Raw genomic sequence first — 25,224 nt, forward strand, 5'->3', positions numbered from 1 at the left:
CTGAAGACGACACGTCTCCATTCGTCCCTCCATTCACGCCTGTCGCGACACCACTGGAGGCGGGCTGCACGATGTTGGGGCGTGAGTGGAAGACGGCCTAACGGTGTGCGGGACCGTAGCCCAGCTTCATGGAGACGGTTGCGAATGGTCCTCGCCGATACCCCAGGAGCAACAGTGTCCCTAATTTGCTGGGAAGTGTCGGTGCGGTCCCCTACGGTACTGCGTAGGATCCTACGGTCGTGGCGTGCATCCGTGCGTCGCTGCGGTCCGGTTCCAGGTCGACGGGCACGTGCACCTTCCGCCGACCACTGGCGACAACATCGACGTACTGTGGAGACCTCACGCCCCGCGTGTTGAGCAATTCGGCGGTACGTCCACCCGGCCTCCCGCATGCCCACTATACGCCCTCGCTCAAAGTCCGTCAACTGCACATACGGTTCACGTCCACGCTGTCGCGGCATGCTACCAGTGTTAAAGACTGCGATGGAGCTCCGTATGCCACGGCAAACTGGCTGACACTGACGGCTGCGGTGCACAAATGCTAGCGCCATTCGACGGCCCACACCGCGGTTCCTGGTGTGTCCGCTGTGCCTTGCGTGTGATCATTGCTTGTACAGCCCTCTCGCAGTGTTCGGTGCAAGTATGGTGGGTCTGACACACCGGTGTCTATGTTTTCTTTTTTCCATTTCCAGGAGTGTATAAGTCATAATTAAAAGCTGCAGATTCATCGTACCATAGCAAATCTCGTTAGAAGCTATAAGCAGTGCTCATCATCTGTGAAAAGACTAAGGTATATTTTTTATTGATGCAGTTCAGTGTATAATAGTTTTTATACTAGGACAACATACTGTAAAAGTCCTGACCATCTTCCTCATTGTGTGAAGATATTTCAGCTGGTTATACGTATAACACGTTCTAAATTTCTTTTACTGGCATTATTGGGTAAAACATCTTAGTGTTACCAAAGAATCTCTATCAGCTATATTGCTATAGATATTACTAGGAGTACATATTGGAGCAGTGTATCAGAAAAAAACACGGAAAGGTACTGTGCAATTTTACTTACCTGCAACAGGAAAATTCTGTGGTGGCACTTCAGTCTACACGATTTCATAAATTTATTTGTGTGCGATGGAAGTAACGTCTGCTTTGATGAAGTGCAGGATATAGTGCTTTTTGTTCAATAAAAGTGTAATCACACCATTTCAGGCTTCCTTCGACATAAAGTGTAATGATTTAACAATAACTATGAAGCACATTTCTATGCAGAGTGATCAGATATTATAAAAGTTATACGAAAGTAATGTTTACTAGGTACACTATTAATAAAATCATCTTCTATGCTTGGCAGAATATTTTCACCGAATATTTCACTGTGCATTAATTTGTAAGTGTATCATGTTTACAATAGGGGTATTTTGTGTAGATTAAATTATTCTTTTTCCTGCAAATTAACCCAGTACATGTTTCGTGTCCATGTCAGTCATTTGCAGTGAAAAATTCTCATCTCAAAGTGTTTTCCATTAATATCTGTGCACTTCTCTTCAGTGTTTTCAATAACATTACCCTGTCGGGTCCTTTAATCGAAATTCTATTTGTGTGGTAAGATGAAAGCTCTGCATTCTAGAGAGAGAGAGAGAGAGAGAGAGAGAGAGAGAGAGAGAGAGAGAGAGAGAGAGAGAGAGAGAGAGAGAAAGTCAATGCTGACTACTTAACAACACGCCCACAAATATTTACGCGGTCAGTCGCCGCTCAGCGTCAGTTATAGGCGAATATCCGTATTAGGATAAACTGGGTGGGGCATCGCAACTTTCTCCGAATTTTATGCCTCGATTTCTACAAGTCAGGTGAAAGCACAACACACAACGTCTCTACGAAAAACAACTTCCCGCATTGGTGGCTGGTTGAGCTACACGTGTGAGCCATCTCGCACTAAAGCAAATCCACCTTCTGGTTTCTCCCAGTCGGCCCACATCAACGATGCTGCATACCGCCTACAATTGTATGCCTTACCTTCACTACTCAAGTTCTTAAGTTGCACTCCTGCTGGTGGCACATGCACAAACTTTGAATTACATCATAGGCCAGAAAAGAGGGTTGGCCACAGACTAAGTACCCACTACGTCAGGTAAAACTAACTGTATTGCTGAAGCCTTGCGTTCTGCATTTACATTGGTATACATCAGTATCATATTAAAATCTAATGTAACATAAATGTTCATCACACAAAAACGCAAGGAGCCTTCACGAAAGCCACTAATTCCGAGAATCGTCTCCGCAATAAACTGTAACTACCACATGCATTCCAGGACGCTTGTCTTATGCAACTTCATACACAAAACGCCAGGATATTTTGACGCAGCGTGGCACAGTTGCTTACAATATCCTCCACTAATGTTAAGGCAATCAATCATGACCAGAAGGTCATCCGAGGTCACTATCCGCAACACACACACACACACACACACACACACACACACACACACACACACACACACACACACCAAGACAGAGAGAGCACAGCCCTCCTGAACAGTACTGGTGAGAGACGTGGCGAAGTAGCAGGACATAAGCTTTCTTCATCTGATCTAAACACATCTAAGTCCATAGTTATTGCCACAATTGAAAATAATGAGTAAAAAAAATCAAAGTCGCTTCCTACTCGACTGTACATAGTTTTACTTTATAATAATGGACGAACTATCAGTAAAACTTATTCCGCCACTGTGGTTTGGACGCCTCCAGTTGTATGATCTTCCCTCAGCCACACACCTTCACGATTTGTCTCTGTAAACGTTTTCGACCTGTGGCATCAGACACCATGTTTTCGTAAAATTCAGAACTAAACTACTTTAGTACTAACAGTGACCCAAGCTCACTTGGAGCACCTCCTGCGACAATTTTAGGACTGCTCTGTCTCAAACTGTACTTTCATCGGTACAATGTTCCTTTTTTAACCACACTGAAGGGACAGGGATGCGTCCATTCCGCTGTAAGCAAGGTGCCTCTTCGAACAAATTGCATTTTACTTTTTACTTTTGACAGAAGTATTCCTACACTAATTTTTGTGAACATTCGAGGTACCTTTCTAGTGCCCCTCTCTGGGATACAGTTCAGCAGCCCCACGTCTTCCATTGGTGTCCCGCGTTACTTTGAGTGACAAAGGCCAAATATGGCTGCCACGCACCTCCCTGAATTCTGCTGCTTCAGGCAATTGAAAATTACGTAACACGCAAACCAAACGTTGAATTTTGATGTAGGTGGCAGCAATGACTTGCGAAATTCCAGCTGCATATTTTCAATCTATTCTACAATAACTTACCTTTTTCCTTAGCTTAAGTGATTACCTACATTGTTTTCCTAAATGAGTGTGGATAGGGACGTAACCTACCACTGCCATACATCAGTTGGAAAGTTCCTGATTTTCCACTGAGGAAATCTGTAGTATTTTTAAAGTTACTGACTCATTGCCCTTCACATCATAGCAAGTTGTTGCAAGTGACAGGAATTGCAACTAACGTAACTCAAACATCTCAGATTTTTATATATGGTGAAGTGACCAATGACATATTCCAGAATTTTGTTCTAATCAATCGATTTCATGTTCTGAGAGACAAAATAATATTTCTGAAAAAATGTCAAACACAAAATGCAACATTGGTGGGGAAAATCTCACATCAGCTGTTGCCAAAACCTTGAGATTACGTTCGGTGACAATCACATTTATTTCCTATTGTTTAATAACAAACACAAGCCATATAACATGTACCAAAATGTATTCAGTATTGTTAAAGAAATAGAAGGTACTGACATTACAAGCAGAACATGTACTACTGTTCTGAATAAACTATTTCTGGTTGGTATGTGTCTTGTATTTGATTGGTCATGCAGTGTTGTGTCCACCGAACACGCTGCAAGGTTCCACAGGTGCACGTAGTTGGAAACTCACGCAGTGCCAGGCCCTTGTCACGAGACCTACTTCCATCTCAGATCCTTTTACAGACCGCCCAGATTAGTGGCGGAGTCTCCACATACCTACTCATTTAAGAGATCTTGCGTACACCACTTAAGTAGAGTGAAAATTGCATACATCAGCAGCCCAAAATGCACTACTGTAAAAAAAGTAAAAACCTCATTACATAACTTTATTGTAAAAAGCAATAAAATAAATAAACCAAATGTGTTTTTGCAAGTAATTAAGTCATAGTCAGAAATTAGAATATGTGAGTGGTAGTGCTTTTGAAGATTTTCTTGAGAATGTTATGAAGATATGAAATATGCAAACCTTCTTTGCGAAGTGAGAATGATTAAGTTTCTTTCTTTGGAAAAAAAAAAACAGGAAGGATGGAGAAGAAGCTCCTAAATCAGGGGCTCAAAAGAAAACCCCTACATTGCAATTAAAGATAAATAAAGTTATAACTAAACTTACTATACTGTTGTCTTATTATTATGTATCTTCTTGAACCCTTTCTTTGTCGCCAAGTGTCTTCTAGGTATACAACTTTGTTTCATGATTATTAAACCAAGAGTTCGTAATAATTAAATTGCGCTCTGTGTGAAATTACACAAGGCGGCGTCACCACTCCATTTCTTACCCACACCCATGTTATGTTGTTTTATCCTCTGTCTACATTATCAAATGCCAGTGTCCCAACACGAACTTTAGGTTTCTGAAAATTTATTTTGTACCTTTATAAGTTATTCCAGTCTCATCATCAGTGGAACTAGTAGGCCCATAAACTTTTAATCTTAAGTTGGATGTTGCTTTTGAGTGTATTTCAGCTATGAAAGTGCGTTCACACTTCTCCTCTTAGTAGCATAACCACATTTTTATTTTCTTATTCATTGTTGGTCCTTCTCCTACAGTACCAACATGCGATTTTGTTTTGCCAGCCTTGCACTCACCTAACCAGGAATTCTTTTCTTCCTGCCAGTGTACTTCACTAATTCCCACTGTATCTAAATACAGTCTATCCATATCCCTTTTTAAGTCACCTAAATAAAATACTCATTCGAGATATCTAGCATGACGTGCTCTTACCTACACCGTTAAACCGGCCGGAGTGGCCGTGCGGTTCTTGGCGCTACAGTCTGGAACCGAGCGACCGCTGCGGTCGCAGGTTCGAATCCTGCCTCGGGCATGGATGTGTGTGACGTCCTTAGGTTAGTTACGTTTAATTAGTTCTAGGCGACTGATGACCTCAGAAGTTAAGTCGCATAGTGCTCAGAGCTATTTGAACCATTTTACACCGTTAAAGGTGTTTCTGGATTGGAGGCTTTCAATAACAGAGATGTTATTGCTTTTATCGGAACGTCTTATTTTACTAGCAACATTGCTTTTGTTTTCAGGACTCGAAATCATCGCAAAATAAATGAACAAGAGTGTCGGCATTTGGGTCAAAGGCTCAATACCGTTTCTTCCAAATCCACCAGAAACAAACGCAAAATAATTTTATTTAAAAAAAGCGGATGAAGTGTCACTAGAAGCCTTCCTAAGAGACCATCTCCATTCCTTACGAACTGAATATGCAAATGTAGACGAGATGTGGCTCAAATTCAAAGATATAGTAGCAACAGCAATTGAGAGATTCATACCTCATAAATTGGGAAGAGATGAAACTGATCCCCCCATGTTACACAAAACAGGTCCGAACGCTGTTGCAGAGGCAACGCAAAGGGCATGCGAAGTTCAGAAGAACGCGAAATCCCGAAGATTGGGTAAAATTTACAGACGCGCGAAATCTGTCGCGGATTTCAATGCTAGATACCTTTAATAGGTTCCACAACGAAACATTGTCTCGAAATTTGGTAGAAAATCTGAAGACATTCTCGTCGTATGTAAAGTACACAAGTGGCAAGAGGCAGCCAATACCTTCGCTGTGCAGTGCCGATGGTACTGTTACCGAAGACTGTGCCGCTAAAGCGGAGTTATTGAACGCAGTTTTCCGAAATTCCTTCACCAGGGAAGACGAATGGAATATTCCAGAATTTGAAACACGACCAGCTGCTAGCATGAGTTTCTTAGAATTAGATACCTAACGGGTTGCGAAGCAACTCAAATCACTTGATACGGGCAAGTCTTCAGGTCCACATTGTATACCGATTAGGTTCCTTTGAGATTACGCTGATACTATAGCTCCCCACTTAGCAATCATATACAACCGCTCGCTCTCCGATAGATCTGTACCCACAGATTGGAAAATTGCGCAGGTCGCACCAGTGTTTAAGAAGGATAGTAGCAGTAATCCATCGAACTACAGACCTATATCATTGACGTCGGTTTCGAGTAGCGTTTGGGAGCATATACTGTATTCAAACATTAAGAATCACCTCGACGGGAACGATCTATTGATACGTAATCAGCATTGTTTCAGAAAACATCGTTCTTGTGCAACGCAGCCAGCTCTTTATTCGCACGAAGTAATGGCCGCTATCGACAGGGGATCTCAAGTTGATTCCGTATTTCTAGATTTCTGGAAAGCTTTTGACACCGTTCCTCACAAGTGACTTCTAATCAAGCTGCGGGCCTATGGGGTATCGTCTCAGTTGTGCACCTGGATTCGTGATTTCCTGTCAGGAAAGTCGCAGTTCGTAGTAATAGACGGCAAATCATCGAGTAAAACTGTAGTGATATCAGGTGTTCCCCAGGGAAGCGTCCCGGGAGCTCTGCTGTTCCTGATCTATGTAAATGACCTGGGTGACAATTTGAGCAGTTCTCTTAGGCTGTTCGCAGATGATGCTGTAATTTACCGTCTAGTAAGGTCACCCGAAGACCAAAATCAGTTGCAAAGCGATTTAGAAAAGATTGCTGTATGGTGTGTCAGGTGGCAGTTGACGCTAAATAACGAAAAGTGTGAGGTGATCCACATCAGTTCCAAAAGAAATCTGTTGGAATTCGATTACTCGATAAATAGTACAATTCTCAAGGATGTCAATTCAACTAAGTACCTGGGTGTAAAGATTACGAACAACTTCAGTTGGAAAGACCACATAGATAATATTGTGGGAAAGGCGAGCCAAACGTTGCGTTTCATTGGCAGGACACAAAGGATGCAACAAGTCCACTAAAGAGACAGCTTACACTACACTCGTTCGTCCTCTGTTAGAATATTGCTGCGCGGTGTGGGATCCTTACCAGGTGGGATTGAGGGAGGACATCGAAAGGGAGCAAAAAAGGGCAGCTCGTTTTGTATTATCACGTTATAGGGGAGAGAGTGTGGCAGATATGATACGCGAGTTGGGATGGAAGTCATTAAAGCAAAGACGTTTTCCGTCGCGACGACATCTATTTACGAAATTTCAGTCACCAACTTTTTCTTCCGAATGCGAAAATATTTTGTTGAGCCCAACCTAAATTGGTAGGAATGATCATCAAAATAAAATAAGAGAAATCAGAGCTCGAACAGAAAGGTTTAGGTGTTCGTTTTTCCCGCGCGCTGTTCGGGAGTGGAATGGTAGGGAGATAGTATGATTGTGGTTCGATGAACCCTCTGCCAAGCACTTAAATGTGGACTGCACAGTAATCATGTAGATGTAAATGTAAGGTATATTTCGTCTTGGCAATATTTAATCCAATAACTTGTCATTATTAAGCCATACTATAGAGTTTTATGTCTTCAAGAAAAATAAGATTGTGTTTTCCTGACGAATTCAGTCATTCGCAGTACCAATAAAAATAGTGGGACCAGTTGCCTAATGTTGCGATGCCAGATCAGTTAACCATAACCACCGTGACGGTTACTGTTAACGCCACCTCCCCGTCTCCCCCCCCCCCCCCCCACCCTCCCCACCATTTAAACAACTGTTAAGTCTACAGCCCCTTATAAAGAACCATATGGTAGCCTAGCTGTCTGTATCGTTTAGGCATGCAAGTAATCACACTGTGGCTGTCTATGGTTCTGAAGGGATGTACAGGGCGAATCATGTCACAAAAATTTGAATCGATTGTTGAAGAAATCAAAGAAGTTAAATATTGTTCTAAACGTTGTTGCTAACAGTGTAGTTTAAATACACTCCTGGAAATGGAAAAAAGAACATATTGACACCGGTGTGTCAGACCCACCATACTTGCTCCGGACACTGCAAGAGGGCTGTACAAGCAATGATCACACGCACGGCACAGCGGACACACCAGGAACCGCGGTGTTGGCCGTCGAATGGCGCTAGCTGCGCAGCATTTGTGCACCGCTGCCGTCAGTGTCAGCCAGTTTGCCGTGGCATACGGAGCTCCATCGCAGTCTTTAACACTGGTAGCATGCCGCGACAGCGTGGACGTGAACCGTATGTGCAGTTGACGGACTTTGAGCGAGGGCGTATAGTGGGCATGCGGGAGGCCGGGTGGACGTACCGCCGAATTGCTCAACACGTGGGGTGTGAGGTCTCCACAGTACATCGATGTTGTCGCCAGTGGTCGGCGGAAGGTGCACGTGCCCGTAGACCTGGGACCGGACCGCAGCGACGCACAGATGCACGCCAAGACCGTAGGATCCTACGCAGTGCCGTAGGGGACCGCACCGACACTTCCCAGCAAATTAGGGATACTGTTGCTCCAGTTCTCAGATGTCCCAATTCGAAAGAATGGGTACTCAGAGTGTCAGATCCAACGTGCTCTCCGCCCAGCCACTGCAGCACAACCTGTTGAGATGGATGAAGTCACGAGGGAGGAGGTAGGCACTGCATTTATTCCGTACACAGGCGCACTCTCGGGGAAAATCGCCCGCATTCTGAAGAAACACCGGGTTGGAACTGTGTTTTGTCCTCCGAATAAAACTCGTGCACTGGTGGGGAGCGCCAAAGATGACCTCGGTTTGAGGAAGGCCGGCGTGTACCAGATTCCGTGTCAATGTGGCAAGTCGTATATTGGTCAGACGATGCGTACCGTCGAGGATCGATGCCGTGAACACCAGAGGCACACTCGACTGATGTATCCGAGCAAGTCGGCGTTCGCTGAACATTGTTTGTCGGAAAATCACGCTACGGAGTATGACCGCACGAGGATTCTGGTACAAACGTCGAGATACTGGGACAGCGTTGTTAGAGAGGCTATCGAAATTCGCACCAATGACGACCTCATAAACCGTGACTGTGGCTATAATCTTAGCAAGGCTTGGGAACCAGCGATTGGGTTAATCAAGAGTAAATCGAGCAAACGCATAGTTGTGACGACCACGACGGACAGAGCCATCACACCGACGTCATCTCAGACGCCGTCGCAATCTGTTCCACCGCGCTACCGTGGCGCGGGGCGCGGACGGCGGAGGGAGCGCGCCGCGGGCGGAGGGTATTTAAATCGGCCGCCGCCGCGACCGAACCCAGTTCCCCCTGAGCAGCCAAAGCGTACGGATCTCCGTGCCGGCACGTTCACAGGAGCTCAGTCCGTCAGTTCACCTGATGATGGCGACATGTTTGATCGCCGAAATATTGTGCCCGTTGGACACTATAGACCGGCAGTACACCCGTGGATATTTTGATTATTACACAATGCTGTTAAACTCCTTTATCGACTGGGAAATGAAGCTTTTAGTTGTGACATCCCTGAGTGAGACGCTCTAAAAGTATGATGTAATCATAGGATTGTGCCTAATAAATTACTCCACATTGGATTGGGAAATGTTTTCCATAATGTGAAGGAACTTAGCTAATGTCTTCACGAGTAAAATCAAATAAAAAGTAAAATTTACATGTTTTCATCACTAAATTTAAGAAAGCAAAGTGTCCTCTTGCATTCCCATTTACTCCCTTTCCCATAATTGGCCAGCTGCAGAATGCTGTTCACATAAATACAGTATTTTCGTAACTAAAAGCTACAAAATTGCACACTATCATAAAAATGTAATATGCACATGGGTGAAAGAAGGGGAACAGATACGTTACCAGTCTTTCATTACACATCAAAACATTTAAAAATGCATGATGTGCAAAATTTTGAGAGTGATTTGACCCAAGTGCAACAATCTGTGATTATATATATAAACTACTCCCATCATGCAAATGAGCCAGAAGGTTTAAGCAACGATGGAGCGATGGCGTTATTAACAGTACTCTGTGCCATCTCCTAGTTTATTGGTTGGTTGGAGGGAGGGGACCAAACAGCTAGGTCATCAGTCCCATTTTATTCGACAGCAGAAATCAAGGGAGGAACAACACGAACAACACATCCCACTCAAGGGGAAGGGGTAATGGGCAAACAAAGGGGTGAAATGAAAAGTTTGGGTAACAAAAAGAGGAAGGAACATGAGAGGCGGTGCGGTGGGTAGAAATGGGGAAAGCATGGGTGCTTCACAAACACTACACACAGTGAGGCACAGACATCGCCATCTACCTTTCCCAACACACAAACACACAAACACACAAACACACAAACACACAAACACACAAACACACAAACACACAAACACACAAACACACAAACACACAAACACACAAACACACAAACACACAAACACACAAACACACAAACACACAAACACACAAACACACAAACACACAAACACACAAACACACAAACACACAAACACACAAACACACAAAAACACACACACACACACACACACAAACACACAAACACACAAACACACAAACACACAAACACACAAACACACAAACACACAAACACACAAACACACAAACACACAAACACACAAACACACACACACAAACACACAAACACACAAACACACACACACACACACACACACACACACACACACACACACACACACACAAAATACCATACCGTAGTCACGATACAATGGGGCAACACCTGGGGAAAAAAGGACAAGAAAAAACTGCACAACAGACCGCACAACATCTAGGGGAAAAGGTGGGAAGGACCTGGCTGGTGTAGATTCAAGGCCCAAGGCCTCCATAATCAACGCCTACGCCAACTGGTGGACTGAATTGCCAGAGGAAAATTCGATGATTTAAACTTCAGAGGTCAAATCACTTATGAAGGAAACTGAAGACAGACTTTACCATGTGAGCGTTGTCCACCAACACTTGAGACATGGAAGATGGTGGTGGTGGTGGTGGTGGTGGTGGTGGTGGTGGTGGTGGTGGTGGTGGTGGTGGTGGTGGTGGTTGTGGATATTTAGTGTGAAGTACCAAAAGATAGGGGCAGTCCAAAGTATGGATCAGGATAGGAGAGTCTTACAGCTACAAAAGGGGAAGCGTGGCTCGTTGTGGAGTAAAAAACCATGGTTCAACCTAGTATGGCCGATATGATGATGGCACAGCATGGTAGATACCCACTGGGACAGGTGGACAGAAGAACGCCAAATGGTAGGAATCTTGTTGATTGTGCGAAGTGTATTAGGCAGGGGGAATAGTTCCCTAAGAGTCGACCCATGATTGAGCAAATAGGGATTTCATGTAAAGCCGCGAATCTGCCCTTTAAGGGGTCACAGAGAATGGGAGGAGGGGAGGTAGGTGGCCGCCGCCGCCCCCCCCCCCCCCCCCCCCGAAACCTGAGGCCAGAAGGTATCTATGTGGTTCAAATGGCTCTGATCACTATGGGACTTAACATCTGTGGTCATCAGTCGCCTAGAACTTAGAACTAATTAAACCTAACTAACCTAAGGACATCACACACATCCATGCCCGAGGCAGGATTCGAACCTGCGACCGGAGTGGTCGATCAGCTCCAGAATGTAGCGTCTAGAACCGCAAGGCTATATGTGGGCAGGAACCCAAAGGAAATCAACCAAACAAGCAGCATGACCAAGCTCAGTAAGAAGGTCGTGGAATACAGAGACCAACCAATAGCGGGAAAAACAGTGGTAGCTTGAAGACCACTCGTTGAGTCCACACATAGCAAAACTCGGGTGAGAGAGGACCATTTAATGAAGCAGAGGGCCGAATAGATGGCCATCAGTTCTGCAGTAAACACCGCAAACATGACAGACAAAAGATGGTATTCTGTGCCAGTGGAAGACATGAACACATATCCCACATGATCGGCGCATTTAGAGCCACTGGTGTAAGAAACAATGCCATCCTGAAACTCCAGGAAGAGCATTTGGAACAAACAACAGAACACCATTGGAGCAATTAAGGCTTTCAGTTTCCAGATGAGATCCATCCCAATCCAGTAGTTGGTTGGATGATTAAACGGACCGAACTACTGGATCATCAGTCCGTTTTTCCTTGAACACACAGGTCTACATGACTGCAGATCAGAGATAGCCTACCACACAAAACTACGGATGAGAAAACGCCAAGGTCTACGAAAGGTCAACGAAGGTGAGATAATGGATATAAAGAAAGTGAGACAGAAATAAAGGCAGGCAATGTGCCCCATCTAGGGAGCAGCTGGAAGTCCCCTGAAAGCGGAGTGCAATGAGTGGAGAGAGACCTCACCAGTCACCGCATCTTACCAGAGGTTCGCCACTCAGAGATTGCCTAGGAAAGACTAGCAACACAGACAGGGCAAGAGATGATGATGATGGATTGGGCAGTCATCAGCACCCATACAAAGTCCCAAATTTTTCAGAGTCCAATCTAGCCACTGTCAAAAATGATACTGATGAAATGATGAGGACACCACAAACACCCATCGCCCAGTCAGACAAAATCCCCAATCTGTCAGAGAATCGAACCCGGGACACCGTGATGCAGAGTCAGTAATGGTAGCCACTAGACCGTGAACTGTGCGCAGCGCAAGAGAAGCATAGAGAGACGGAAGATGGAAAGTCTCACAGACCACATGAGAGGGGTGAAGAAGAGTGAAAGAGTAGGTAGGGACCACCAAGTATGAGCAGAGGAGCCAACAGTGTTCTGCCAACCCTTCAATGGGCCAATAAGGATAAGTGACCTCCCTTAAAGAGAGTGGTAAGAGGCCCCTTCATGAATTAAATGTAAAACTAAATCAGCTGCTGAGGTAGTGTCTCCTAACATTATGGGTAACAAGTCCACCACAGGGTGGCTGGTTGGGGCAGTCTAGCAAAATGTTGACCACTGTCAAACGGACACCACAAAGAGAGCGAGAGAGAGAGAGAGAGAGAGAGAGAGAGAGAGAGAAGGTTATGGGTGCTGAACGGCGAGGGTATCAGCGCCATCACAAGCATTTAAAAAAAGGAATATGTATAAAATAGCGGAAATGTTAGCAGATGCGCTAATACAAGGAAGAAATTCTAAAATGTGCTATACAGGAGATTCGAACACAAGTAAAACGAGAGAGGACATAAAGGCAAGGCACAGGAAAATGTGACTGGCTGACCACGTACAAAAGAAACAGGGGTGAGCTAGTCACCCTGTTAACACATTAAAACCATCTCTATAAAGCCTTGATAAAAACTTTGGACAATTCACAAAATTATAAAATCCTAACCACATTAGTTTGAATGTTACCTGAAATAGAGGGCAAATCCGCCACAGCCTGCTGATCGGAAAATAAAAACACGGAGTTTATTGTCTGTCACTTCTAGACACTCATCCTCCCATCGATGCAAAACTCAAGCTCAGCATCAAGACTATAGCATGTAGGGGGATGAAATACTGAAATAGCTGAGGATTACGACATGTCTCCTAGTTTGCTGGATCTGCCCTTTTGTTCTCCACAGTAATCACGTGCCCTGGTACCCAGCAGAAAGAAACTTCTTTCTCCAGTCGTTGTAGTTTGAGGAGGGCATCTTGGATATTCTGAACTACTTTATTTGGTGGGTACAAACGTTGTACAGAGTGAAGGGTGCTCAGTGCATCGGACAGACAAGAAATTTAGCACTAGAAGAACTTCTCATCTGTTCCAGTGGCCGCAAGACTGCATATAACTCTGCGTGAAAGACGGTAAAGTCTTCATCGAGTCAGACCTGGGGGACAAAATCCAGGAAAAACAACGAAGCAACCAGCTGAGGCCCCCTGTTCAGACCCATCCATAAAGACAGCTACATAGTTGTGGTGCTCATATAAAATGTCAGAAAATATGGCATTACAAACAGAAGCAGGAGCGCAATCTCTCCTCTACTGCACCAGATCTAAAATTACTATGTGCGTCTGCAATAACCAGGGCGGCAGACGGTTAAAACCGTGGATTTGAGGTTGTACTTGCTTCACACTGACTCCAGAACATACTGCATGCGGATTACAGTTGGCATTGTAGCTCAGAAAGCATGACTGGAGAAATGACATTCCAGAGGCAGACAAGCAACACTATGGTATGCGGGCGAAGTCAGAGTTGCGAGGAACTTACACGCCTGATGCACCATGAGGATCTGCCACCACTTGGTGAATGGTAGTTCCCTGGCCTCCGCACAAAGCCTGTGTGGGACTGGTCCTGTAAGCACGCATGGCCAGCTGAATCCCCTCATGGTGGACAGCGTCAATGAGCTTGATGATGGAGGAGATAACAATGAGTCAGCCAGGTATTGCTGATGTGGAGCTGGAAAAGGTTGGTAGAGTCCTTGCAAACAGCCTGCATGAATGACCTCCATAGATTTGTCGTGTCCTTTGTCAACTGTTGTTAGTTTGTGAAGTCAGTTTGAACCATTCTGTACTCCAGATGCCTGTAACTTGACGGCATAATACCAATCGAAGGTGTGTTTCTGGAAGACAAATTTCAAGAGTCAGTTTACTAGTTGCCAATTTGGCCAGGCTATCAGTGAGTTCATTCACTGCGACCCCGACATAGCCTATGGTTCAGACAAAAGTCACTGAGCATCCACACTGTTCAAGGGCATATAGGGAATCCTGGATAGCACTGACCAAGGGATGGCGAGGAGAACACTTGATTAGAGCTTGCAAATTGCTCAAAGTCGCTACAGATGCGAAAGGACCCACCCACGCAGCAACAGATGGTTTTAAGAGTATGAGAGATGGCTACCAACTCTGCAATGGAGACACTACAGCCACCCAGCAAGGAACGCAGTGTAAGCAAAGCCCACATGACCAACAAACATGAAACCATCAGTCCAGACTACTTCTGAACCCCAGGATGCACTGAGGATGGAGAAAAATTGAGGATGGAGAAAAATTGGTGGTGGAGGGCCTTGGGAGGTACCAAATCTTTTGAACCTTGTGATAGGTCAAGACAACGTGTGGCCAGATGCACCATGAAGGTGTATGTGAGTGGGCCTGGAGAAGAAGTTTAAGTGAGTTCAGAGAGGAGGGACTAGATGCGGACTATGATTGTAATCCCTGATCTGGGGCGCTGTTGCAGGAGATGGATTTCCATGTATGCAAAGAAGAGATGCTGGTTTGGATGCTTAGGTGAGGTGCAAACGTGGAGATCATAATTGAAAAGCTGTTGTTGGCACCTGATGATCAATGGAGGGCCCCTAGACTCCACGAATAAGCTGTTCACAGGGATAGTTCGAAAGGCTTGTGCTGCAAGTCTAACCCCACAGTGATGTATCAGATTCAGTATCTGCAATGCTCAAGGTAATGCTGAACCCTGTGCCAGTTTTACACTGCATCGGTATCGTATCACCCTTATCTTTTCAGACATTCAATCTCCCTCAAAGACCAAGATGAGGACAATGGTAATGACCCTACTGTCCTTTCGGCCCCTATGTACAAGAAAGACAAAGCATGCACCCCATCGCTCCAGGTCAGTGCGTAGATTGTCATGAGATTGCAATATCAGGTCTCAATGAACCATATGAAGACTTATGGAGAGTAATAGTCACTGGCATGTCACTCAGCACATTCTAAACAAGCAGTACCCACGACTCTGGGGATGCTGTTTCGATCAAAACTGACCCACAATTTGTAGATCACTGCAACTTTCCAAAATGTGTGTTCTAAGTTCTCCACAAAGATAAATCATGATCAGTCCCTGTGCAAACTAAGTACTGGGGGGAGTATTTTTCTACTTGGCACTTTGCCTTATGTTCCTCCCACAGTGAGCCATGGAAGGGAACACATTAGGGTCGTATCTCTGCATTAAAACAGGACTCTCCTTTCATAGAGACTGCTGACGCACCAGTAGCAGGTAACTTCATCTGCAGTTTATCCGTCATAGTGCCACCCACTCCAAACAGGGGCGCCACCCAGCCTCAAAAGAATGGCTACCTGGCCAGTAACCTATTGCTCCAAGTCCCTGTGTCCCATTCACAATAAGCATACATGGGGAGTTTTCAGCTCAGGCACTGACAGTGCAATCCCTTTGTAGTCGGAGGATTAACACTGTGCAGGTATTTGATGACACCTCCCAAAAGAATGGCTACTGTGCTGGGTTTTTGGAATATTACCTTATTAAACGGAAGGGTGCAAAGATGAACAGGCACAAAGGTGGAGCATACACTGCATTAGGCGACCATCCCTGCACGATCTACACTTTAGGAGAATTTTGGAAATTGGTGGTAGGCGAAACCCAAAATGGGGACCATGTGTTTATTAATGCAATGTTGAAGAGAGCACCAGAAGTGGAAGCTCGAGTCCCAATAACACAACAGATCCAAGCAGGATCTGCATCAAGAAAACCAGCCAATGGAGAGACAAAGGGGGGAAGGGGTGAAGGGAAAATGGAATTATAAGCTTGTAGCATGGAAAGCAGATAATGTTACAAAGGCTGGGGCACCATGGTAGCCAGGTACTTTCTCACAAGAGAGTTGTGATTCCCCTGGAGGGGGGGGGGGTGCATCCCCATCTTGGGCTGAGTAGCTAACCAAGGGTAAGGGGTGGTCGGGAGACAACATGGGAAAGAGGGCGCTGAGGTGAGATGGAAACCATAGTGCAGAGAAGTGCGGTGGATCCGAACTGGTAAACTCACCTGAGAGTGGCTGACAGGCTGGCGACAGGCTGCAAGGGGTGAGCAGAAGATGAGTGAATAGTGACAGCACAGGAAACCAGGAGCTGTGAGAACCGAACTAAAAGGGGAGGAATCACAGCATCAGTGAGAAGACTATCAATAGGGCTTGTAACGAAAGGTACTGATAGCTAACTGCATACCATGATGGTGAACTGGGTCCAAAAGGAGCAGCATGGAAGGGACAGCTGACAACCATAGTCCAGATGAGAGAGAACTTACGCCTAGTAAAGATGGAGAAGGGTTGAACGATCTGCACTGCATGACATGTGGGCAAAGAAGTGAAGGACATTGAGTTTATGGAACAGCCATCTTACAGATGATGGATATGGGTAAAACATTTAAGCTTGTTGTCAAAAAGGAGACGCAATAAACGGAGCTGGGGGGGGGGGACCATGCTCAGGTTTTGGGCATTGAGATAGAGCTGCAGGTCAGGATGGACTGTAGTGCAGTGACAGAAATGCACCACCCTCGATGTAACGGGAGAGAACTGAAAACTGCTCCAAAGTGTCCATGTGGAAGCATGTTGGATGGCAGGATGGCGCCCTGGAGCTGCCATTCCAGAGGCCACAGAGTGGGAGCTACTCCAAATACAGAAATCATCGACATACGCAGCAGGTGTGACCAATGGTCCAGCAGAGGCTCCAAGTCCATTAACAGTGATGAGAGAAAGAAAGGCAATTAATGCAGAGCCATGTGGAGCATCATCATTCTCCTGGGTCTGCTGAGAGCCAGGAACAGTGCCAACCGACCTCTGAATGAATGATGAGACAGGAACTGGTAAATAAATTTCGAAAGGGGGTCCCCCAAGACCCCACTCATGCACCATAAGTAAGATGTGATGGCACAAACTAAGTCTTATGAAGGCCTTATGAAGATTGAAGAAAACTGCAACAAGATGGTGGCTTTGAGAACAGGCTTGCTGAACTGCAGTTTCCAATCAAAGTAGATGATCGATTTGAGACTCTCCCTCCTGAAAGCCACACTGGTAAGGAGATACAAGGTCCCAATATTTTATGACCCAATTCAGCCAATGACCCACCATCGATTCTAGTAACTTGCAGGGGACATTGGTTAGGGTGACTGGCCGGTAATTATCATGGGACACTGGATCTTTGCCAGACCTAAGTACAGGAATAGCACCACTGTCTCTGCATTGAGGGGAGAAAATGCCTTGGCGCTAAATACGGTTAAACATTTGGAATAGATATTGTCATTGTGGAGGACTGAGGTGTTGAAGCAATAGGTTATGGATTGAATCAGGGCCAGGAGCTGAATCGAGGGGAGAAGAGGGGGCCAGGAGAAGCCGCCATTCAGTAAAACCTAACAAGGGGTAAAACATAAGCAAGAAGCGCCAGCCCACAGCCCACAGGAGTAAGGTGGCAGGATAGGACACTGACGCCAATGCACCCAAAAATTGGGTCACAATATGTTCCACGATAACTGATGGATCTGTAAAATTGCCATGTGGTTCCCAACCACCCACTGTTCTGTTTAAGTAATGGGTCTCTGAACAAAGACATTTAAATGTAATAAGATCGGTAGAGGATGTGTGCCACTTAAGATTTTGCAAGGCACAACAACAATCACAGATGGTGGTGGTGGCAATGGCTTTGCCCTACCATGGAACACGCTGAGGAAGTTTTGATTATCTCATTAGACACATCACGTACGACTTCATCGATACAACCTGACAAAAAAGGTGTGAATACGACCTGGGAATCATGTAGAGGCCAATTAGCATGATTGAAAGCCCAGCGGAGTAACCTTGTCAGTAGAAGGGAAGAGAGAATCAGCGAGAATTGGTCATTTGCACAGAGTTCATCATGTCACAATCAGTGCAATGAAGGAAGGAGGAGAGGGGAAGTGAGTGAAAAATCAGTGACATTAAGTTCCATATGCAGCACTAAAATGAGTAGGGGAACTGATTGAGAAAACACAGGTTGTAGTCTGAAAGAGACTGGTCAATGAGTAGCCCGAACGAAACAAAAAAGCACTGCCTCAGAAAGGGTCATGTGCATTAAAATCCGCAGGGAGGAGGAACAGAGATGGAGTTGCTGAAGGGTGTCAGTTACAGCAGCAGATGTAGGTGGCCTGTCACGAGGGAGATAGAGGTCACAAACTGTGACTGCAGAGTCCAAGTGGACCCTGATGGCACCTGCTTTCAATGTGGTATGAAGGGGGATCTATGTACTAACAATGTCCATACAGACCAATGTGCAAAGCCATTGGAAGCCCTCAAAGGCCACGAGGAGTGGCCGCGCGGTTTAAGGTGTCATGTCAAGGACTGCGTGGCCCCTCCTGCTGGAGGTTCGAGTCCTCCCTCGGGCATGGGTGTATGTGTCGTTCTTAACATAAGTTAGATTAAGTAGTGTGTAAGACTAGGGATCAATGAAGACAGCAGTTTGGGCCCTTAGGATTTCACACACATTGAAATATTTTTCAAGCTCTCAAAGGGCCGACCAAGTTCAGTCAGAAAGCATGGAAGCCATGAAGGGTTAGTGAGTGAGAATCAGTAAAATGATATTCCTTAGGAACGACACAAGTTGGTGAGTAACAGGTAATAAGGGATTTCAACTCTGGGAGGTGAAGGTAAAATCTCTTACAGTTTCATTGAATAAACACAGAGCTGCTATCCAAATGTGAGGTGAACAGACTGGAGCCAATCATGCTTACACTTCACCATCCATCACCAATGAGGACAGGGTGACATCCATAAATAAGAGGTCAGACTCAGGTTTTAATGGGGGAGTCAGCACCTCCAGGGGAAGGGCGGGGTGAGTGCCTGGAGCTCCTTGTTCTGGCACTTATGTTTTCTTCTTCTTTCTTCCTTTGTCTTTTCTTCTTCTTCTTCTTCTTCTTCTTCTTCTTTCTTCTTCATTTCACAGGTCGAGGAGGGTAGGCCATGGAGCGAGAACAGGCTTCAGCAATGTCTGGAACTGAAAGAGTGGGCGACCTTGAGGCGCACAAGCTGTGTGTCCCACAGCTGAGTGGTGGTAGAATGCCTCAGGTTAGTGAGACACCAGGGGAAGCAGTCCCACGAGAGAGTCCCATCACTGGCGGGCACTGAAGGAGATTAACACTTCTCCCACCAACGGGGGGGGGGGGCAGTGGCACAAAGAGGGGAGGGCGTGGGAACCACAGGGCAGGGGAGAGGAGAGGGGGTGGGAGTGAGGAAGAAAGAGAGAGGAGGGGAAAGGATTCAACAGAGCTGAAGGTATAAGTCATCGACATAGGGTGAAGTCAGTCATATTTCTGCCACCCCTCAGTGAACACTAAATGATCGAAGGGCTTTTACTCCTGTATTTCTCTTCCTTCTTGTAAGCTGGCAATCTGATGAGCATGGAGAGTAATGGTCATGTCCAGTTACACACATGGGCAACAGAACACCAGCTTTACGCAGTGTCCACAGTCACTGCATAAAGGGTCTGCTGTACAGCATGAAGACGTGTCCAAAAACCAAGCACCAACTGGTGGGACGTGCAGCATCACATCACACTGATAACACATAACCTGACAAAACTTTGACCTTCTCTGGGATGTAATCTCAAACTCCAGAATAAAGGCATGGGTGTTTGTGCAATTGTCCTTACAAACTTTCTGAACACGATTAACAAAATAAATGTCCAGTCATTCCAGAGTGGCCTCCAGTTCATCAGTTTTAAGGACTCCCAGAACCATATTCGAAAACTGATGAGGAGTAATGGACAACGAGACATTGCCAAGATGATCACAAGCACGAAAGAGTGCAGATTAGGCCACAGAAGTAGTTTTCATGAACAGTGAACCTGACAACATCTTACTCAGAGACTCCACTTCTCCAAACTTACCTTAGACATTTTACACAAAAAGTAAGAATCTGTCCTAGCGCAGACAAGATAGTAAGGAGAGTGTTTCACCACAAACCAATGAGCCTCGCCCTCCTCCCAGAGTGTAGCCAGGGAAGGGATGGCCGCAGCATTAAAGGATCCATCACCACTCTAAGAGACAGCTGTAGAAGATCGGCTAAATTTGTGGAACTTTATACATTTCATACGCAAAGCATCTGCCCTGATACCATTCACTCCAGTCAGAGGCTCTCCCCCACGGGCACTATCCAGCCACAGCAAGGGCTGTCTGGCACAGCGACCGTTGTCGGGAGTTCCGATACTCCATAATGAAAAGCAACCACTCCAAGGCATACATGCGGTGGCAACAGCTCAGGTATCAGAAGTATAATCTCTTTGTTGTCAGAGCGCTCAGCCAGGTATTACTTAAATGCCCCACAACACAGATTTGCTACACATGCTGGTGATAATGGGGTGGGCAGGGGCTATGGCGGGGAAGGAAGAGGGAAGGATTATCCTCAACATAGGTGGTAGGGAGGTCTTCCCAAAATGGCTCACACAACGGATAGAAAATTTAGAAGTGGAGATCAAACCTGAAATGGGAGCCACAACTGCGAAAAAGAAAGAATGAGTAAGAAAATGTAAGGGGAACAAAAGCGTAAGGAATACAGGAAACCAGATAAATAGCCACGTCGACATAAATAAGAACATCGAAAGAGGAGGGGAAGGAGCAAGCATGGGGTGAGAAGGGACGGGGAAGGAAATCCAGTCTGGCAAGGAAGAATGGCCTGCAATAGCTTAGGGGCCCGTGCGCGCTACACGCAGACTCACGAAAGATCTGTGCGCCCCCTGGGGTCCTACATATTTCAAAATTTCATCGTATAGGCCAGATGTGTTCCAACACAAACACTGTTATAATCATTTTGGTAAAATAAAAATTCTATGCATTTTACCTTTAAGTTCCTCGAATTGCATTAAGTAGGTTTCATTCAAAAATTAACTTTTAGGACTATCAACAAAAGTAAGTTTCTAGATACCTGAATGTTCGTTTAAATTACTTAATAATCGCAGACTGTGAACTACATTAATTTTATCGCATCTGAAGAAATTTTAAACGCGGGAGAGAGCCTCTGCATCTGTGTGCAGCTTGCTGGTATATTATTACACCACCCCCACTAATGATTTAATTTTACACAATGTGTGATTTAATGCAGATTTACATTACTTCCTAATGCAACCGAGGATAGGAGTCAGGAAGTTCATAAAACTTAAGCACCTATAACATTATCAATAATAACAAAATGTGCTGAAGGGCTATGATTTGCTTTATTTTCACTTTGAAATATGTCAACAAACGTCGGCTAGTCACTAACTGTGTTTTATTGCTTGTACCTGAATTAAAAAATCCACATGAAGAACACGATGTCACCAATACATTACTTTCATCATATAGGATGTAACTGAATTTCCTTTACAATCTCCGAGGGAAAGTTCCTTACACCAAGACAAGGAAAAACTGCATAGTAAACTTGGATACATGCATGGTGAAATACGCAATGCGATGAAATTCGTGATGAAGACATCAAGATTGCACATAGTTTCAACTCACGAAACGGAAGACAGTGCAAGTAACCTCTAAAACACGAGAAAAAACTCTCTTAAATTACCAGAAAAACAAAGCGGCAATATCAAAAGGATCTACAGCGTTCCACTGGATAAAATTACTACAAACCAATTCCAGAGATTATTTCAAAACCTTTGATAAACAGTTACGTAATGACAACCCTCCCACACTACTGCTGAGAAACATAGATGTAAGAATAGCCCACAATAACAAGAGAAATGCAAAAATCATGGGAAAATCATTCTACAAGCTCTTGAACTGTGATGAACCCGAAAAGCGTTTAACAATACACACAAACACCTGTGCAAAAACCAAACCAGGAAATGCAGGGTGTTACAAAAAGGTACGGCCAAACTTTCAGGAAACATTCCTGACATACAAAGAAAATATGTTATGTGGACATGTGTCCGGAAAAGCTTACTTTCCATGTTAGAGCTCATTTTATTACTTCTCTTCAAATCACATTAATCATGGAATGGAAACACACAGCAACAAAACGTACCAGCGTGACTTTAAACCTTCGTTACAGAAAATGTTCAAAATATCCTCCGTTACCGAGGATACATGGATACATGCATCCACGCTCCGTCGCATGGAATCCCTGATGCACTGATGCAGTCCTAGAGAATGGCGTATTGTATCACAGCCGTCCACAATACGAGCACGAAGAGTCTACATTTGGTACCGGGGTTGGGTAGACAAGAGCTTTCAAATGCCCCCATAAATGAAAGTCAAGAGGGTTGAGGTCAGGAGAGCGTGGAGGCCATGGAATTGGTCCGTTTCTACCAATCCATCGGTCACCGAATCTGTTGTTGAGAAGTGTACGAACACTTCGACTGAAATGTGCAGGAGCTCCATCGTTCATGAACCACATGTTCTAGCAGCACAGGTAGAGTATGAAATCATGATAACGTGCTCCATTGAGCGTAGGTGGACGAAACTAAAATCAGCACTAACATGGAAATTAAGCGTTTCCGGACACATGTCCACATAAAATCTTTTCTTTATTTGTGTGTGAGGAATGTTTCCTGAAAGGTTGGCCGTACCTTTTTGTAACACCCTGTATATACCCACCTGCAGTACAAGAAATGGAAATTGCACTTAAAGAAGTGGGAAACTACAAAGCATGTGGTGAAAATCAAGTGTCTACACTAACGTGAAATTATGCTGGTTAAAGCTCAGACGTTTTTACATAGTATTTTACAAAAACCTTGGGCAACAGAAAAATACCCAGAAGAAGCTATAGTTAATACGTTTCATCAGGAAGGAGACAAGAGAGGTCCAGATAACTGTGGAGGAATCTCGCTCTTGGACTGTAGCTACAAGAGTTTTTCCAAGATTTTACGCAATATGATCAATGACCAACTGGATAAGGAACTGGTGGAATACTAAGAAGGCATCAGACTCTGGGGAAACTGTGTCGAAAAAATAATTACTCTGAAATTAATCATGGCTTATTACCGCAAACGAAACAGGCCTCTCTCAATTACGTTTATAGATTATAAGGAAGCGTATGCCGGCGGGAGTGGCCGAGCAGTTCTAGGCGCTATTGTCGAGAACCGCGCGATCGCTACGGTCGCAGGTTCGAATCCTGCCTTGGGCATGGATGTGTGTGATGTCCTTAGGTTAGTTAGGCTTAAGTAGTTCTTAGTTCTAGGGGACTGATGACCTCAGAAGCTAAGTCCCATAGTGCTCAGAGCCATTTGAACCATTTGAAGGAAGCGTATTATTCTATGAGGAGGGCGAGGAGGCAGACAATTGACCTCTGGAGCATCCATACCACAGCTTATACATTTGGCTTTGTTTCCACAGAACATTCGAGTGTGGTTGTAGAGTTGACACTGGTAGCAGCATTTTGGGTTTGGAATGTACGGTTGGACCTTAATGACTTTATAGCCTTCTCTGATCTTTTATCAACGCACTATCCAACAAATGTGAGGAAAGAGTGCATGTAGGTACTAAGGTCGCATTAACCATTCTCATTACCCAATGGACTGCAGCAAATTCAGCATTCAGTAAGCCTCGACACGAACAGGATACCCATGGAGAAGCGAAGCTGCATGCAGCAGTTGTGCTTGAGAGTTAGAAGTAGTCTCCAAAAGCGAAGTGTTATTGCATAAACGAGAGCAGAATTTCATGTATTGACCGCAGTAGAGGACTGACTGTTTTCAGTACATGAAGCCACGAGAAACCATTGTGCAGCTGGGAGGGTCTTTGGATCATTAGCCTAATTCCGTTTACGTTTAGGAGACAGAATGTGAAGATGATGATTGTCTTATAGGGAGAAAATCCCCACGATTGCCAGACTCTCCGACAGCACCCTCCTTCCAATTGCACCCTCCTCCCCCTTCCCTCCCCTGCCCCAGCAGGGGGCGCACCCGCCTTAGGTGGTTGTTCATGCCTCAGGTCACACCTCCCTAAGCTTTGGCAGAAGGACCAAATGGCAATTTGGGAATGTCACAGTTTCAGGCAATCACTCCTCCCCGGGCCTGGCCTGTGCCAGCGGTACATGTGAACCATACCTGTCGACCTGGGGCTGGTAATTACGCGTTACCCAGTCACCTGTCACGTGTCAGATGCGTGGGCTGGCCTTCAGGAGCACACAGGGAGGAAGAAGAAAAATAGGGACCTCAAACGCCAAAACGGAGGAAGATTAGGAGAAGGGGAATAGAGAAAGAAATAAATGAAAGAGAAACAGTGGAGAGAATGTTCTGATATCGGCCTCTGAAAATGCGGAACACATTTCCAGAAACATCCCAGTAATGTGGCTATGAAGAGGATAGACGTGCAGCACGGTGGGAAAGAGATGCTGCAAAGGCTGGGGCCCCATGGTAGCCGAGCACAAACCAGCCAAAGACCGGCAACCCTCTATGATGTAATTTATAAGCCTTGCTTGTACGTCTACAATGGACTGCTCTTTTTCCTGTAGCAGTTTGAATTCTTTCTTAGTGGCAACTGTTTTCATCATATACTCCAGTTCTCGTTTTTTGACTTCAACCTCTTCGATTTACAGTTTCCTTCTCGAACATTTA

The 25,224-nt window shown here is 45.1% G+C and overlaps 1 protein-coding gene across 2 annotated transcripts in view; it reads right to left on the reverse strand.

Moving 5' to 3' along the window:
• Window positions 1-3,704: 3,704 nt before the first annotated feature.
• LOC126298752 (uncharacterized) overlaps window positions 3,705-25,224 on the reverse strand; it is an 86,716-nt gene continuing 65,196 nt past the window's right edge. The window contains exon 5 of one of the 2 annotated variants that reach the window (XM_049990197.1): window positions 3,705-4,112. In XM_049990197.1, coding sequence (XP_049846154.1) covers window positions 4,036-4,112 — 77 coding nt within the window. In that variant the 3' untranslated portion in view covers window positions 3,705-4,035. The remainder of the gene's footprint in view (window positions 4,113-25,224) is intronic. The other variant, XM_049990198.1, reaches the window with a different exon arrangement.

The sequence above is a fragment of the Schistocerca gregaria genome, chromosome X (genome assembly GCF_023897955.1).
Source record: "Schistocerca gregaria isolate iqSchGreg1 chromosome X, iqSchGreg1.2, whole genome shotgun sequence".
In the NCBI taxonomy this organism is placed as follows: domain Eukaryota; kingdom Metazoa; phylum Arthropoda; class Insecta; order Orthoptera; family Acrididae; genus Schistocerca; species Schistocerca gregaria.